The sequence below is a fragment of the Glycine max genome, chromosome 11 (genome assembly GCF_000004515.6).
Source record: "Glycine max cultivar Williams 82 chromosome 11, Glycine_max_v4.0, whole genome shotgun sequence".
NCBI classification, from domain to species: domain Eukaryota; kingdom Viridiplantae; phylum Streptophyta; class Magnoliopsida; order Fabales; family Fabaceae; genus Glycine; species Glycine max.
Genome location: NC_038247.2, coordinates 6985921 through 7005116, shown reverse-complemented (window position 1 = coordinate 7005116; position 19196 = coordinate 6985921). Strand labels below are relative to the sequence as shown.

General features: G+C 33.8%; 2 protein-coding genes across 5 annotated transcripts; both read right to left on the bottom strand.

The window, feature by feature from the left end:
- Positions 1-613: 613 nt before the first annotated feature.
- On the bottom strand, positions 614-4365 carry LOC100499903 (uncharacterized). 2 transcript variants are annotated; one of them, XR_001383339.3, is made up of 7 exons: positions 4072-4365; positions 3652-3742; positions 2755-2870; positions 2516-2575; positions 2373-2438; positions 1083-1284; positions 614-999 (listed from the first exon to the last, which is right to left on the bottom strand). XR_001383339.3 is itself a non-coding variant. In NM_001250772.2 (7 exon segments), coding segments are annotated over 6 exon segments (588 nt in total). In that variant the 5' UTR covers positions 4129-4281; the 3' UTR covers positions 885-999; positions 1083-1090.
- Positions 4366-5774: 1409 nt separating this feature from the next.
- LOC100802384 (protein EXPORTIN 1A) lies at positions 5775-17850 on the bottom strand. 3 transcript variants are annotated; one of them, XR_416680.4, is made up of 33 exons: positions 17540-17850; positions 17135-17251; positions 16337-16429; positions 16184-16255; positions 15615-15722; positions 15465-15547; positions 14531-14669; positions 14383-14451; positions 14226-14303; positions 14042-14104; positions 13918-13962; positions 13499-13606; positions 13178-13276; positions 12780-12986; positions 12195-12254; positions 11747-11857; positions 10452-10549; positions 10260-10368; positions 9793-9858; positions 9587-9685; positions 9394-9474; positions 9199-9288; positions 8989-9074; positions 8788-8868; positions 8521-8703; positions 8289-8355; positions 7593-7703; positions 7345-7452; positions 7021-7158; positions 6806-6943; positions 6631-6735; positions 6097-6422; positions 5775-6012 (listed from the first exon to the last, which is right to left on the bottom strand). XR_416680.4 is itself a non-coding variant. In XM_003537675.5 (32 exons), exons 1-32 carry the CDS (start codon positions 17636-17638, stop codon positions 6300-6302), a joined length of 3234 nt encoding a protein of 1077 aa, XP_003537723.1. In that variant the 5' UTR covers positions 17639-17850; the 3' UTR covers positions 5775-6299. The 3 variants fall into 3 exon arrangements, 1 of the variants encoding a protein (XP_003537723.1); XR_416681.4 differs by having other exon boundaries at positions 5775-6004; XM_003537675.5 differs by having other exon boundaries at positions 5775-6422.
- Between the last annotated feature and the right edge of the window lie 1346 nt (positions 17851-19196).

The window sequence follows — 19196 nt, the reverse complement described above, 5'->3', positions numbered from 1 at the left end:
GATTAAAAAAATCTTAGAATCGTTTTTATTTGAGTTAAATATTAAACTTTTATTCATTTAATTAATTTTAACTTTAAAATAAAATCAGACTAATTTGTTAGAAAACCATTATAATATTTCATTCATTAAAATGTAAGTAAAAAGTCTGAATATGCTTCTATTAAAAAAAAAAGTCTGAATATACACGAGATACTTGTTGCATATTGGCATGGCACTAAAGTTGCTCACTATAAGAATGAGTACGAGTTTGGACACGAACACTTTGTCCCTTCACTCCCTTGCCATCCCTCCTATTTTTTTAATCAATAAATGTTAATTATTAATATTTGTTAACAGTGAGAATTGAACTCACAACTTTTCCCTTCCTTTCTTCTCCATTTACTATCAAATCAACCTTATAATTTCTCTTGTCATTCCTACTATGCATTTGATAATTTCAAAATTTACAACACGTGTGGTTAAGTAGAGATTTAGCTAAAAGCATCTGTAATAAAGATTTCCAAATATTAAAAAAAAATCCAATAGAAGTGAGTCAAGAGACAATTATAAGCAAAAGAAAAGAAGATTAAATAATTGCAAACACCCAATTGAATTAAATCACAAGAAAACGTTCTGAAGAGAGAATCGTGACACATTTGTCAGAGTCATTATTTTTATGAGTCACCATCACAGGTAAAGACACGCAGAAATACTACAAAGAGTGAGATGGGGGAAATCGGGGGAGAATGAACAAGTGATCCAGTATCCGTTAACTTCTATCCAGTACAAGTGCACTTAATAAGGGATATCAATATCGCAAAAGAATTTAGTTAATCATTCGTCATGCACAAACTTGTATAATTGGAGCAAAGTCGCATACATATCTAAAGCACCCTGAAAGGCGAAGCAACTTTCTACTAATGAGAGCTTCAGATGTAACCCAAAAAATATTTGATTATCGATCACATCAACTTAGAACTGGCCACACACTCAACACATTCGTCCATTGCCAAAATACCTCTGCAGTGGAGAAAACACGTATACTGTGATGGGATGATAAACAGGAAGGTAGCTCATGATTGAAATAAGATGATAATTCAAACCTTGAAAATTAGAAGGATGAAGTTCCTAGTCCTATTGAAGAGTATCCAGCAGCTCGTCTCTCCTTCAAAGTTGTGGACAACCAGTCCAAACCCTCATAAAGACCATCTCCCCGAAGAGCACAAGTGCCTTGTATGTGCCACTTTCTATTCTTGAGATCAAAGAGACCTAATCCTTCACATATTTCCCTTGGTGACATTGCTCCTTTCTTGTAAAGAAAAGAAAAATATTAACAATTATAACTGGCAGTCATGCTTTTGTGGAAGATCATGCAGAACTCGAGTGGTATACATGTAAGAATATAACTAGAATATGTTGGAAAAATATCACAAATTCCCCCAAAGAGTGGAAGAAAAAAAATCTTACTGGTATTAATTTTTTTATGATCAAGCGGAATCATGAACAAACAAGAAGAAAACCAAAACTTATTAATAGAAAATGTTATCCAGAAAGTGGCATTAGCTGGAGAGCCAAATACAAATTAGGAATTATGTTAACAGTCATTAAGCAAGAAAATCTACATTGAGCAAACCCCTTGTGGGCTGTGGCAACTAGCTCCTAGTTAATTAGTTTGGCACTACATGTAAATTCTAATAACTTTTGGAAAACAAACTTTGAATTATTATTTTTTTTTGCAAGAGCCTACCCTCCATGCAAGGTGTTTTCTAAACAAACAATAACTTTTCATTATCATAAACTTGTGTAGCTCAGTTGGACCTATGATGGGAACAAGCAAGCACTCAGCAAATGCTTTACATTTTTCTGTAGGTATAAATTTCTTTAGCTTCCCCAAGTTGATTCATATTTCTTGTATGTTCCAACCAACATATAAGCTAATCATAGTGGAAATTAAGTAAGTCTGCACACATATGAGCCAGTGACACACACACACACTGTTTCTGTTGGATGTGTCATGCATCATCTAATAATGGCTAGATATATTAAAAATAGTGAAGGCTATTGTTAGTGAGTAGCTTGTAAAATAATGAATATTTTCTACTGCGCTTGATTCCTTCAGACAGTGGCCCATTGGCAGGGGGAAATTCTAAAACTTCTAACTAATTTTCAAATATTTGAAGTATTTCAATGATTTTTGTGATGTAAAACTTACCAGCACTGTTTGTACTGGTTTATGCATTAAGTATATAGCACACTACTAACTCTTGTAGTACATTCAGTAAACAATGCCAATCAATTCACATTATTTGGCTCTGATTTCATCCTTACTCATGAAGATAATCATAAATTTAAGCTCACTCAGCCAAAAAAACACCGATCAAATAAAGACATACCAGGTCCTGTTTGTTGGCAAACACCAAGATGATACTGTGGAGCATAAATGGATCATTTATGATTGTCTGCAAGTAATCCATAGATCTATTCAAAATCTGTTTGGAATAACATGGTGTATGTGTACACATTTTGATTTTATCACCTGAAATTCCTGCTTTGCTTTCCCTATCCTTTCGCGGTCCAGACTATCAACAACATATATCTGCATAAATATGCACATATGTATCAACCTGGCAACTACAGATCTGTATCATGTCTTTTCAGTTCTATTGGACAGATGAATGATTTTGTAATAGAAGGAAAACTCCACAAGATACCGAATTGCAGAAGTTGTGTTTTCATTAAGATAAAACCCAATAAATAATGGAAACTAATTCTTACCAAACCATCAGTATTGTTAAAATAGTGCCTCCAAAGTGCCCTTAATTTCTCTTGCCCTCCAACATCCCAAACCGTGAAAACAACATTCTTATACTGAACCTTCTCCACATTAAAACCTGCAAAGCACTACAAATCTATAAGCCTTAATCAAACAATATATAGGTTATTTCTACTTCTAATTCTTCCTCAGCTAAACTTAAGTGTGATACTGGTACAAGTTTGCATCAAGACCTAGTCAATTCACACACATCCACTGCTAATAGAAATTTGCCCAGCCAGCTATGAAGCACGGACACAGAAACTTCAACACAACTAATATTTAAAATATAGAACACGGGAACACTGCATACACACAAACAAAGAGACTAATGAAATGAAATATGATTGTGTATTCATCCTTTTAAACCAACCCTCTATATTTTTTCAAGTGTAAAAGTAGTGTCAAGGTGACAGCTTTTAAGTGTTCAAGCCAACAAAAAATAATTTTTACATTGGACACCTAATAAGAAGTGTCGGAGTGTCGGTGTTGGAAACATGTTCAACATAACAACACTTTGAACAAGAGAGGTGTCTGTGCTTCATAGCCTGCCAGTCAAGGGGATTTTTTTTTTTTTCACGAGTCATTACACAAGAAATCTAGTTTCCACTAAATCCTGCTCCATTAACAGAAAGATAGACTATAACTTCACACTGTCAATGAAGAATCACAACAACTCCATACTTACAAGCAAATTCAAAGTTCAAACAGACAAAGAAACAAAAACTAAGTAGATAACTGACAAGCATATTCTTAACATCCTTTGGCTACCAACACAGAAATGGCTTAATTAGCTTATACCAAGAAATCTGCTTATAGAATAATTAGATTAAATTAAGAGTTTATAGTATAAAACGCACCTATTGTAGGAACAGTAGATAAAACTTCTCCAATGTGGAGCTTGTACAGTATAGTTGTTTTGCCAGCAGCATCTAGACCAAGCATCACAACCTAAACCCAACAAATGTAAGTACGGAAACTCGTGCATAGATCAAGAATCAATGATTAGAAGATGGATGATGAGAATAAGAAACACAAGTATTAACGAACACAAGAATTTTTATTAATCATGATGATAGCTGATTGCAAAAGCAAACGATTTGAAAAGTTAAAATTGAAATAAAAAAAAAAATCATAGTCCAGCACAGAATCAGCGTTATTAAGCAAAAACGACATTTATTCTTCTTCTTAGAATTATTATATTATCATTATTATGACCGTTGATATTAAAAGAAAAAGAATAATAATAAAAAAAAGGAATGGAGAAGGAAGGAAGAGACCCGCATCTCGGTATTGCCGAAGAAGGTGTCGAAGAGCTTCCGAAAAGCTTGACCCATGCCTCTGTTCTGTTCCGATCAAATCAAATCGAGAACTGATTATCAATCACAAAAGCCTTTTTGAGATGAGATGATGAACCTTCTATCTCTAATCGGAAGAGATTGCCTTCCCTAGCCAGCCTTGAACTCAATAATACAAATACAAATAAAATTAAGAATCTTCACGTTTTCGTTTTTTAATTTATATATAACCTTATTTCAAAGAAAAAAATTATTCGCCTTTATGTTCAATGTTAATATAAAAAAAAACGCAGGAATATATTCTTCTCTATCAGATAATAAAATGCAATACAAACAAAATACATGCACCTAAAGTATAAAGATTTTTTACACTCTCACAAATTACCATATATTATAATTGTATTGACTATTATATTAAAAGTGATACGAAGAAGGATCTTATATCAATTGATAACATAAAATATATAATAATGTTACAATTGTATCCAAATCAACGACATTGCTTTACTCAAATTAGTTGCCTCTTTGTGAACTCATACCATTTTACTCAATCGCTTAGATTTGTTGCGGATTGCTTTGGGTCATTTCGGATTAGTTGTTGTTAAGCAAGTATCAATTCGGAAGGAATAAAACCCAAGCTCTATCAAAGTTTATTTGTAATAACTCGACATAAACACTTGTTGTTGTTAGGCTTTTAATGTGCATGCATAATTGTTGTTTATTTACAAAGCATGGCTATAATGTTCTTTCTTTAGCATCGTGTACTGTTGTTTAAGTATTGTTGAACATTTTTAATAATAAATGATCCTTTATTAAAATATAATAATTGAGTTAAGCGATTTTAAAATCCTTTGCAATTTTATTACTATTAACCCTTTATAATTAATCCCTTATAATCACTGTAAAACATTCGGCATTCAGCAAAAAAGAACTGTATAACATTCAGCACAAAAATAAAATCACTGTATAACAGACTTCACTTAAAAATCATACTGCTAAATATATTTTTAAAAAAATTAACAAATAACAACCTCGTAGACATTGAGACATTTTGCAACGGTCCTCCAAAATCATGAACATATCCTTTTTTTAAAACATTATGAAATATCAAACACATTATAAATACTCAAAGGTCGCATTTGGTAATTTCCTATAAATAAAAATCCATTATCGAAAACAAAATGACCCCTGTATATTATTCCTAGGCAGAGACTATACAATTATACATGTTTTGCTCCCAAGCTGCCTAATCAGATCAATCTAGCATTCCTATTTTTAGTAAAAACACTAATAATCTAACGTTCACATTTTATCTAAATATATGTGAACTTGAACAATGAAGTTAATAAAATACCTTACAAGCATTCCACAGTAACATAGACACTCCAGATGAGACTGTTAATTAAAATATCTCAACTGAACAAAGTTTTTAAAAAAATATCACCATCTGCTCACGATCTTAACCGACTGCTCATAACTATTGAGGAGCTTTTCCCCATTTAGATTCCTTTCTTAATTTCTCACCTTACTAATGTATAAATACTGATAACTCATGATCAGACCAAGTATTAAATTTTATCCGGTTGTTTATCAAAGAGATCTTCCCTGATTACATTTTAATTGGCTCTCTTGCCATACTAGAATTTCCTGTTACTTTCAACATAAAAACTGAGACAACAGTGGCATAAAAAAATATCCTCTCTCTATTGGGAGGAAATGAACACATTATATTAACACACTAGTTCATGAAACCATATATATTAAGTGCGCTCATGGTACAGCAATATTCCTAAATATTGATTGGTGAGGGGAAAAAAATACAAAATATCAAACCACAAGGGTTTTCTGCACAAACCACCCGAGGTTAGGAGGTCACTCCTAAGGAGTCATCAATACTCAGAATGAGTCTTCCATCCTGCAATTCTATATAAAGATGTCTTCATGAATCCCTTACAAAATGACTGAATATTATCAGCCCCAATTAGTAATTGAATAATCTACACTCACCCAACGGACAAGGCAGTATCCCCGGCCAGCAAAAATTCTGAAATCAGGAACTGCCAATGGATTGAATCAAAGGACCTGGCAATGGATTGAAGGAAAATGCTGCATCTCTTCTCAAAGGACCTGGCAATGGATTGAATCAAAGCCTATGAAACAAGTTAAAATGCCCACCGTAATACTATTAGCTCCCACACTGTTTAGCCTATCTATGAGTCCACCATTTCATCTTGCAATTCGCTTGGGGCAATAAGCCCTGGAATAGAAAGCATTCTTTGTCGTTCTCTCTCTCTCTGAGCTGCAGCCTCTTCAGCATATAGATCTTTGTTATCCTGCAGTAGGAAAGATAATTGATAAAGCAAACCAAAAACATTAATAAGCTAGCAAAATGCTAATCCACAGTCACCGCATGAACCAACATAAATAGCAGCAAGATGCACGGCAACTTCATGATATACAAGTATAAAATTCCCATATGTTTTCAAAGGAAAACCCCTATCATTAGAACAATGTAAGCAGTAACACTAAAAGAAGCAATACCTGAGCTGAAAATTCTTTTGACTGAATAAGAAAATCTCGTATGTGATTTTTAAATGTGGAGAGATCATTGGTGGACTCAAAGAGTCCATTAACAAATTGGGTAACCTGCAAATTTCTTGAAATTAGTCATTTGTTTAGGTAAGGGAACAAATATTATTTATTTCACTCCAATTACCTCGGCTGATGTCATGTTGGGAAATGAAGTGCTTAGAAGTTTTATGGTAAACTCACGTACAAACACTGCATTACTTGAGTATGAATATTGACTTGTAGCAACATCCCAAAGAGGTTCAGTTAGGGCACCAGTTTCTAGCTGAAAAAGGTGGAACTCATTATTATTTTTATTTCTGACATAATTAAACCAAATAAATCAGGATTATGATACCGTACCAAACAGAACAAATGCTGTAGCACCAAGACATGTAATTTGAACCCAGGTTTATGAAAAGTGTCAGTCAAGACAGCGAATATCTCTTGTTCAATTGTCAAAAAGTATGTCCGGTAAAACTGATTACAGAACTCTGAGCCCTGTTATAAACCAGACATTCAACCAAAACATATTATTATAGGGAGAAGGAAAGTGCAACAAGGGAGGGCATAATAAATCCTCAAAAACTGGCAAACTTATATACACTAAACAAAGAAAATTAAGCATGCAGAAAGAATCTCAGAAGGTTAGGAATGAGTTGTAAACAAAAATTATGAAGACCACACCTGAAACTTCTTCAGCATCTCCAACAACAGGTTAAGCCCAGTTTCAGCAATATTCCTTTCTGTATGCCGAAATGCCCATATGATTGAGTCCATAACAAGCTTCAGTTGCTGACATAGATCAAAAATCACATGAGGCACAGACTACAGGATTACAAACTTTGACAATGCAATCATAGTCAACAGATAAAACCAAAAAAACTGACATGTCATTGATATATTGTGGACAGAGATGGAGCAACAAACACAACCTGACTTGACAAGCAGATTAATGCAGGAAAACAATGAGTGGCTATGGCACGGAGTAGAGAGAAGAACTTGAGCCGATGCTCTGGGTAATCTTCAAAATTTCTTGTAATCATCTGTGAAACAGAATAAAAAGGAAAATATAATTCAGTGTATGTTTACCTGCAGATACCTAATATTTATTTGTCTTCACAGTTGTTAGAACTCACAAGTTATAAGATGTATCATTTGCAGAACAGAACTTCTATAATATATTAATATGCACCTAAAAACAACAACCACTTCCAAGCCTTTTCCCATTGGTCAGGTTAGGTATATGGATGAGACACCAAAATGTTATATAGTGAATCATGTCTACAAACAAACCACTAACCCATAAATCTTTATTAATAATTTTGCTTATTAATTTTCTAAGTCTAAGTCTTCCCTCAACCTTTAATGATTAAGCTACCCTCCATCTAATCTACTCTCTTTTACAAGGACTCTGATGTCTTCTCCACAAGTCCAAACCATTTAAAACAAGATTCTATAATCTTTTTCAGCTAAGGTGCAACTCCAACTTTACCAGTCTTCCCCGTGTATGCATATATGCTGTAAAATTAAATCTCAAAAAGAAGAGCACAATGTTGATCTAAAGTTAACAAGATGATAATAAAGTAGGACATTTACACCATAGCTGAATGAATATCCCACACAATTACCTCAAGTGTGCACTGAAAAACAGCTTCAAATATGCGAGGTACATCTTCAATCATTGCAGCTTTATATCTGGGAGGGGGAGAGAGAGAATGTCACATGTGGTTATTCATAATTAAAATAGCAAATATACCCTCAGGAAGATACAGAACATATACATACAGAATTTGGAATTCAAGGCACCTATACACCAATCAATAAAATAAAGGAAAGGAGGAGAAAATGACAGAAGCATACTTGTTTACAATTGTTGCAAAAAGTGACAAAACCTCTGATTCCCTTGCATCAGGAACATTCCTGGCATAATCTCCAAGAACAGGATCCATCATTGGCGGCACAAATTGTTTACCAATTTGTGGCTGGTCTTCTGCCTTATCCAAGAATGTCTCAATCAGCTTAAGTGTCTCCCTCTTAACCGAACTGCATCAGGATAAACATGGCTAAAGAGTGGAGTGGATAGTAATCTCATTTGTACAAAACCAACATATCCTTGATTAATCTTACCGTAGAAGTTTGACGTAGGATGTTCTAGATGCAAAAGGTCCACCTTCTGTAATACTTTTTGAAATAAGCTCACTGTACATTCTGTTGCAGCAAAAAAAATGATTTAGCATTAGTAAATAATCAAATCAAACTATTTATTGCTGAGTATCCATTATGTCATTAGCATCCCGGAATATAAAAACTATAGTTAACAAAACATACCTGTACACGTTCAACATGTCCAAAAAGATCAATGAGATTTGGGGCAAGAAATATGTCCCTAAAGAAGTTGCAACACTTGTATTCGTCTGAAATTGGGAGAAAAATTAACTTCTTAAATTCAAATGGCTTAATAGCAGACAGTAAAATACTAAAGAATATACAGCAGTGACACAAAAAGTAAAAACATATAAATCGATTTCAAAGTTATACCTGCAATATATTAAGCACTGTCCGGATTACATCCTGATCCTTCAAAAAATCAACATTTTGATGTGCCTGCCCAATAATTTCCATCCATTTCTGCAGAAAAAGGGTAAACCACAGACATTTATATATTTAGTTTTCATTAATAAAGAAAATAGCATGAAGAGATTTAGCAAATAATATGGCTTCTCAAGCAAAGACCTGATTTGGGAGCTCCATCAACCGCTGAAGATATTCATCTCTCTTCTGTGCATCAGACTCTGCCTGAATCATGTGACCAACCTACAATACAAGAATATAACTTAAATATGTGGAAACACGAGTATAAACATAGAGCATATGAAAAAAAATTTATAGCCAATGAGCTTGAGATCAAAGATATTAAAAGACATACAGATTCATAGAAGGAATGTATCTGATGGGGTTCAAGATCTGCAATAGTGATGGGAAGACCTGTCAGAAGCTCAGACACAAATGGCTCGTTTTCGCCCACCTGAGAAATAGCAATCATGTTGTGACTGTTAGCTATTATCTCATTTACTAATAGTCACTTTTTTAGTAACAGGAAGATGGGAAGGGGATGAAATTGTTGCCAATTACCTGGGTGATTACAAATTTACGCTTGCACTTCTGGACTATTTTCAGAAATGTGTCACAGGCCATATCCTGAAACACAAGAAACATGATTAATAATTTCATGTTAATGCATTTCAGCATGATAGATTAACAAAAAAAAAAATACAAGTACTACAAGGTCGCTATAGATTAACATAATATTTAACTAACTCATATGCCAGACTTGTTTATACGCCACATAAAGGATATATTGAAACAAAATAATTATATGCCAAATAAGATGTTTATATAGGTTACAGTACAACGATTAAAGAGAGGAATCTTGTCAAAATTAACTATATGTTTAACAAAAATTAGTTAGAAGTCCTAGGGAATGAGATATAAGTCCTGCTTAAAAAAAATTTTAAAAAAAATAGAGCCTGACTTGTTTTAACACAAGTTAATATTCACAAGCAAAAATTGAGAACAAGCTTCAAAGGAGAAAAAATAACCTGAACTCCAGGATGTGTCTCATGCATAAACTCAAACAATTTATTCACAACAGTTTTAAGGAACTTCCAATGAGCTCTTAAAAACCGTGGATACTGCCCAACAACATACCTGCCAACAAAAAGATATATTATTAAAAAAACAGAATTAAACAAGCAAAACACAGCAAGATGGCACCTGTGAATAATTCTTACATGATATTACTTGCAATAACAGCTTTGTTATCTTTTCCCTTTGTGATTTCACATAGGTTTAATAAATCGCGAATGACCATAACCAAAAATCTGTTTTCCTGTAAAAAGTCCAAGATAACTAAACTATAAATAGAGACAAAGTACCAAAACTAATAAAAAGAATCATATAAAAAGAAATAGAGAGTTAAAAAATTAAATCAGTTGATAAAGGGATGTTATACATGAATCAGTCCCAGAAAAGATGAAATAAACCAATATGCAATTATGAGAGACAGACACAGACAGACAGAACAACCACTGCCCAGAGTCGTTATTAGCGGCACAACATGAGCTATAGCGGGAACATGAAGCGGAGTGGCTGGCCACCGCTGCTGACAGGTGCATCGCAAGTTTTCTTTTCTTTTTCCTCAACAACCCTTTTCTTCTTTCACTTCCAACTTTTTTTTTTGAACTTTAGCAACTATGGCTTCACTCACAGAACCTGTTCAGCCACCACCACCTCCTCCAGTGGGATGGGTGAAGCCTTACTGGTCCTAACTTGGACATGGTTTGGCAATGGGAAACTTTGTTATGAATCTTCATTCTGAACATTTTGAATTGTAGGTGTTTTTTTTTTCAGCAAACACACATCTAGTAATATAAATGTACTTAGGGATCTAAATAGTGGTCGTCCCACTACTGCTATCCCACTATAGCGTTTTTGGAGGGCAGCCACTACACACCACTATCCACTACTATGCCCCTGCCCCTGCCCCTGCCCCTCGGGTGTGCACAGACATAGATTAACAACATATGAATTATTATGTCATTCAAGGATACTTATCCGCTATTAAAAGTCAAATTGACAATAGGATACTTAATGTCATTCAAGGAACTTCTCAATCCCTTCAAGGTAAAACCAACAAAGTCAACATGGTTGTACTAAAATGTATATTAAAAGAAAAACCTTGAAACCAACGGACAGTCACACTAACAGAAAGACCTCATTAGATTAGGATAACACCTCTTTTTAAATTTTAAATGCATATTGTACTATAATTGAAGATATTTAGAGAGTTTGAGATTTGAGATTGGAGAGAAATATTATTCAACCCAACAAACAGATATTACAGAGCTGGTACTTGTAGTACCTTAGGAGTTCTAACTATACTAACAAACTGACAGTTAGGTGCTACAACTGGCATAAACCAGGGAGCCTAGAACTATGGTTAGTGCTGCTAAGAAAAATAATACACAGGAAGAATACTCTAATAATAATCAGTATCAATTAAGCTAGAGCATGAAGTTCACAGTACCTGTTCTTCCATCATGGAACCTGATATAGAACCAATTGCCCAGCAGAGTGTATTCAAATTGTTCCATGTCCAATCCTCACCACTCAGTTGTTTACTTAATTTCCTCAACATCTGGACATTTCACAATAAAAGACCATTGAATAAAGGTGCCATATATATCAGCACAAACATACAACAATTGCACAACAGGAAGCCTTTCATCATATCACTCAACCAAAAGAATATATTCATGAAACGTTACATTACATCTTTAGGTCATTCAATTTGACTTACACCATTAATATCATATTTTAAGAAAATTGGCATCATGGTTTTACCATTCAATAAATAAAAAAGTTCAGCTCATATTTGGAACAATATGAATCCCCTACAATAACAATTAAAACAGATAAAAGGAACCTATGAATGATATCCAGCAAAGCAACAAAAGGATTTCTGATCCACATACCTGCTTTTCAGTATCATCATGATCAAGATGTGACAAGTAAATAAGAGTCTCCCTCATAATCTGTATAATCAAACAATGACCAGTGTAAGTGGCGGGTATTAGATTATACTCTAATTAGATACTATTAAGGATTTTAATTCTCATTTGATATTTGAGGATTTTAATTTTGATTTAGCATAATTAGTTTGCATAATTGCATTATCTTTTAGATTTGGCTTGGATTAGGTAATCATTATCTTTATCTTATATTTAGGGATTTTTTCTTTATTTTGTTGATCTACATATAGACTCTGGCTATTGAGTAACAATTTTATTTCATAGTATCTGAGTTGTGAACCAGAGGAGCACTCTGCACCTAGAGGAGTATCTAACATTTTTCCCCCTGGTTCCCCACCAATAAATGTCTCAAATTTATTAAATATCACTATCAATGTTGTATAAGCAATCTCGTTTTTTGTTGGTGCAAATATACAAGCAATCTACCGAAATACAATATTCAGAGAATAATAATTTTGACACAGATTTTTCTATGTAGATATGAATATTCAACAGAGTTCTGGTAGAACTAAGATCTCAGCTTATAACCTTATATTGAACAAGAACATCATTGTCCTTCAAGGTTTCACGGACAATGTTCCCATTTTCATCTTCAACTATGAGCACCTCTTCAGGCTTAGCCATTCGACAGATCATAAGCATTCTCAACTTTGACATGGGACCAGCATAAAGCTGTCGGCGCTGAAGGAGCTGAGAACCATGCCCATCAACCATACCAGGGAGCATTGCCGGTACCTGCTCTCATTCCATTGATTAAAAAACATCATAACACTTACGCACAGTATACTGACACCATAATTTTAAAATGAACATTACGATACAAAATCATATTTTGTTAGACTTATACTAGTGTTTTAGTGAGAGAAGAGAATGGTTAATTCTGGATTTCAACAATCAGAGTGGCAGTATTAGAGAGAGATTATCACCTGAAGTCCCATCATGGTTGCAGAAGCTGCAGGATTGTCCAAACTTCGGTGTGGTTCAAACAGCTCCGATACCAAGGAATTCCAGTAGTCCAAACAGACCTGTTATTTTTTAACAAACCAAGTACAACATGAACTTGTGTTTTCAGAACAGCAGGTAGTGGCATGCAATTATGCAGTATACAAATGCAAACTAAAAGATAGATTGTTCGGAGGTAGTGCAGAAGGCATCTAGAAGGAAATACAAGGTTAAACGCATACAGTTGAGCATTCATAACAGAAGAAAAGTGCATGAGGAAGAAAATAAATGCAATATCAGCATACCTTGAAAACCTCAGTATCATCCACATAAGAAATGTTGGTAAGATATTCAAGGCCCAATAGCAAAGCAGCTATATTCTCTTGAGTGGATTCCAAGATACGAATGTGAACCTGCATAAATAGAAAGGTACCAGAATATGGTTAGTAGATAGCAGAACATCCAACAAGCAACCAAAAAATGGTATGTCAAAAAAAGGAAGAGGTTAATGAAAGAGAAGACACCAGCCTGAGGAAGGTCACATTCTTTCAAAACACAAGTATAATATAGATTGATATAGTCTAGTATAATCTCAAAGACACCAGTCTCAGCCGGGTCAACTTTCTTTCACAGTTTAATCATGCTGTTTGATGATTATACATTCACAAAATAAGCTTATGAATAGATGTAAAACAAAACAGAAAAAAAAAAAAAAAAGACTTGCCTTGTAAAATGAAGTGAAGAACAGTGCCAGATTCTGTATAAATGCCTACACAGATAAAAAAAGTCAGTCAAATACTGCACAATTAATTAAGCAAATTAGGCACCTTGTTTCAATGAAGACTCACTTGTTCATCACCTGAACCTTGTGCATATGCCTCAGGTATATTTGTAGTTGGTGGGAGCATGCCCTATACATTAAACGCAATATTATCCGAAAGTCAACAAAGGAAATTATATTATATACTCAGTAGAATCAAATGAAAAAGAATGCAATATATTTTACAAAAAATGAGATCAATCCAAACAAACCTGCAACTGGACCATGAATATGTTATACATCTTGACATACTGCACATCATAATAATTCCCAAATTGAAGGGCTGCCACCTGCAAATATAAAAAGTGAATATTGATGTTAAAAATTTCAGGGAAAAGCATATATAAGCATTTAAAAGGAGGAATATACCTCAGTTAAACATTGCAATGTGAGGTTCCGATATGCTGGGACAGGGAAAAATTTCAGGAGTGTCTCAAGCTGGTGAGAAACATAAAAAAGATTTCAGTTTCTGAATTCCTCCAAAACAATTTCATTTTAAGCAGAAAACAACACCTACCAGGGGTGATTCAAATATATAACCCAAGGGAATCCATGATAAGAAGGCATGCAATGTAGATAGAGTAGCTCGTATGAGTTCAGTCCTTTGGGATGCCGATAACACATATAAGCATAACTCATGTATGAGTTGAAACTCACTGCAAACAACCAAGTATAAACCTTAACGATAAATAGATACTTAATATAAGTAAATGTAGAAAAATCACATCCAATCACTTAATACATGACTAGCTAAAGCATGTATGGTGAGGGGAAGCAAACACAAATATCAAAGTAACATGTACATATGTCAAGCCAGTTTAAATAGTAACCAAAGCACTCTAAGGTATGTTATCTCAAAAAGGGGGGGAGCAATATGTTAAATTTACAACAAAGGAACTTCTGGTAAGAATATTTCCAGTTTAGAAACAAATAAGTAAATTTTCCAACATGTGGTTATTTACCAGTTGTGCAGTAAATTATTCTTGAAACAGAAAATGTTTGTATCAAGAACTCCCTTTTTGTAGTTTTCAAAAAATCATTTTGGTTTGCAAATAGACAAATTATTACCAATAAAATACAGCAATTTATGTCCATCAACCCAATCTAATCTAATCTTCCAGATGATATTGCAGTTACTAATTACTAATTAACAACTAAAGCAATATACTAGCCACAATCTATTTTTTCACCTACCAGTTATCATCAATTGTCCTACCTAGCCACTGCTAAAAGCAGTTATAATCTCTTTCCAGTCTTTGAATCACTAAAATTTTACAGAATTGGACCAAAAATTATATCACAGCCAAAGTTTTTTAAAAGGCAACCTTACAAATCTGTTACTGTGAAACCAGTAATTAAAAATCAAAATCTTTCAGAAACCCAACGTGAAAGAAAGAAAAATGAAATGGCAAGCATGAAAAGATATATAGAAAATGGGCTATAACCATTACCTGTTCAATGATTGTTTAAGCTCTTTTATCTTCTGCTGAGTCATTTCTCCTCTTGAAAAATCAAAAACCTCTTCACTCAAAAGCTGTACATTTTTTAGGTTAGTAATGGACATAAGGAACAAAATCTAAGGTTAAGTAGGATAAACTTACTTTCAATATAGCCATACAATTCTCACAAATTGTTTCACTAGTTTTAGCAGCTGAGACAAGGTCAGGAATAAAGCTTCGCCATCTTGCTGGCCACTCATGCTTCAAAATCTGCATATGAGATAAACCCACTATTATATAGAGCTTTCAGCAGTATGAAAATTCATGTATAAATACCAAAAACTCCCAAAATAATGAAAAGGTATCTGAAAGATCTTCTTTATCTTGAGTATTGATATATAGAGATGCAAATATTATGCTTATCAAATGCAAATATGTAAGTACGGCAAGGAAAAAAATCCAAGCAGATTGAATTCATGAATGGAAAAAGGAAAGGCTAGCCATATGCACCAAATAACACATTTAGAGAATAAAAGGAATAACTCAAATCAAATTGTAAGCATTAGGTACCCTGAAAAAAATAGGTAGAGGAAAAACAGACAACATTCCTAAGAAACTTGAATTTGTGCATGAAAAATTATGGGATAAAACATATGGGAGGAACAATGGGTTCTGAGACTACTGAACCAAAATAATCAGTCATAGTAGCACTATTGAATTCTAACTTTTACCTGAACTAATATAATGTTGAGTTTGTTGACATACAACCTTTCCGCTCGAAATGAAGCATCGTTGCTAGAAAGCTATGCAAGAAAACCCAATAGTGAGATCGATGAAGAAGAAAAACTGAAGAGGTCAAATTTCTCTTTAAATGTGATTCATACCTGTACAATAACATCAGAGATGAAATTTTTCATTCCATCTCGCTGCTCAACAGGTAATGCATTCCATCTATACTTAATTACACCTTCTAGAACCTGAATGTACAAGATAAAAGAATATATAAGGTATAGAAAATAACATTCTCAAAAGAAAGGGAAAACATGTTTGATGGCTAATAAGTGTTGCTTCCGAAGTCATTGGTCAAATAGCAAGTTGAAGCAGTGATTATAACACATGTTTGATGGCTAATAAGAAATTGAACAACCCGTATAACACAGGTATGAAAACATAAAAACACAACAAGCAAATAAGTAAAAAGCCCTCCAACATCATAACAATAAAAGATTATTTTTACCATAAGCCTCCTGGCAACTAAAGGATCCAGGTTAAGATTTCAGCAAATATAGCCTATACATTCAAGAACTCAGAGACAGAATCTTTGCCTACAAGTACTCAAGTAAAGCACCTTAATTAGAGTGTTTTTTAATTAAGCATGCTTTCAAATAATCAAATATGATGCCCGATTACTACGATCAACCTAGCACACATCCACACCACAAATTTTGTATGCTAGAATCAATCCCATTAAAAAGCTTCTAATGTCTAGACATAGACTCATAGTTATTATAGCATTATGACTGAAACCCACGGCTATTTTTCAGTTGCAGACTAAGGATACCATAGGTATACACTATCACAGGAAAAAGTTATGGCATTTTGTTGCAGACCACAAAATATTAGAAGAAGAAAAACCTGTTCAGAAACAGTCCTGCATAACAGAAACAGTTGAACAAACCAACCTGTAAGGCGAAGAACTTGGTATTCAAATTTTGAGTTTTTTGCAAAATATGCATGACTTGAAGCCACATATCGGGATTATTTTGCAACTCCCGCAGAATCTGATCGGCGGCATTTCTCTGCATCATTGAAGTGCACAAAATGGCCTTTAATTAGCAGCACATTCTCTAAAACAAAACAAGTTATGTGTTCCAGTATTACTAATTAACCACACTAACGACAAAAACAACAGAACCAAACGGCTTCTTGTTGAAAACCGAAACGAGTAGAACAATTGATATATCCACATTGCACATACCAGCAAGAGGATAATGCGTAGAAAGAGTAGTTGAAAGGCGTTATATTCAATTGAGTGATTAAACCCTAAGTGTTTGGAAGAGACGAGAGTGAGAGTGAGAGAGAGAGACCTCCTCCTTAGATCCGGTGCCATAGAAGGCGGCGACAGTGGCGTCGAGCAAGGGGACGTCAATCGGCTGGCTCAAATCTCGGAGCTTCTCGGCGGCCATGGAATGAGAGTGGCAAAACCCTAGACTGAGTGAGTAGTAGTGTACGGCCACCAGCAACAAAAACCCTAGACTAGACTAGAGAGAGCGAGCGAGCGTGCGTGCGCGAGAGAGATATTTCAGGGAGAGAAAGAACTACCTTAGACTTTTTTTTAATTTCTAATTTATTCAAAATATTAAAATATATAGAGAGAGAGGGAGATGAAAAAGACAGCTTGAATTTGAAGCAGAGTTTCAAAGAAAGAGAGACGCACGTAAGTAGCAAGGTTAAGGAATCCGCTATGCTCTCTGTCACTCTTCAAACGGGCAAATTTGTTTTTCTTCCTCATCATATCAAATTATTAATCCTATTCCTATAGATATTATAATAGTTTTTATTCAAGATGATTAATAGCTTTTTTAATTATGTCATTTTTTGTGACTTACGATGAGAAATGATACTTCATTTCAAGTCAGGAAAAGGAAAAATCTTTGGATCAAATTATGTACTAAAAAAAATTAAGATGAAGAAATAACACTTTTGTTCAAATTATGAATTTATATGTTTGGAGTAAGAAAAAAAATACATATGAAATCATTTATATTTATCTCACTATGAAAAAAAAAAGGTGTAATCAATCATTTGGTCCTATATTTTTCATGTGTTTTAGTTCCTACTTCTTATACCCGGTAATAATATTTTTATATCTCTAAACTAGACCTCTTTGGTACACCTTAATTTATATAATTATTAATTAATAAAGATGTCTTTTCCTTTTATGTGTCTATTAACTTAAGATAACTTGTGTAAAAAAACTTAAAAGATAATAACAACAATATTTTTTCTTCATTTTATATATAAAAAAATTATTTGTGACTTAATAAAAAGTGGCTTTTAGAATATTTAATTTAAAAATATATCTAATTGATAGCACAAATGATATTATTCTTTACAAATATAAATATTGGGCGAGCACACACCAAACACCTAAGAAGGAGTATCAACAACATATTTTCAAACTTAGTTAAAAATGACTCAAAACTACAAAATTATAAGTATAATTCATAACTCTTATACAAAAAGTGAAGTCCACCAAATTTTATGTTTTTTTGATAAATATTAGAGAGTATAGAATGGAATGTGTTGATAGCATTTGTCGTAGTGGAAATGCAATCAATGTTAAGCTAGTCGCTCTGTCTCCCATCGGTAATTGGCACTCATGGATTCTCAGCCAAAAAGAGAAAAGTCGATCCTTGAAGAAGAAGGGTTTGGATACTTACAGGTGGCTGGATGAGATGTCCAAGTCATTTTATATTATATGAAGTTCAAAAACAAATTTGTCAGGATACGAGAGAAGCAGGTAGATAGCCATGGCACTTATTTCCGTGGCCAATTCACAATATCATTAATTCATTATCACCTCCAAATTGCCCACACCGGCGAACACGTACGTGAGCATGTCAAGCTTTGCGTCCAAAATTTTAACAACAATTTCAGAAACTCCTTTAAGGAACTGATAGAAACAAATTTTTAATTTTCTTTAAAATAAAATAAACTGAGAGTACGCTGATGTGAAATACT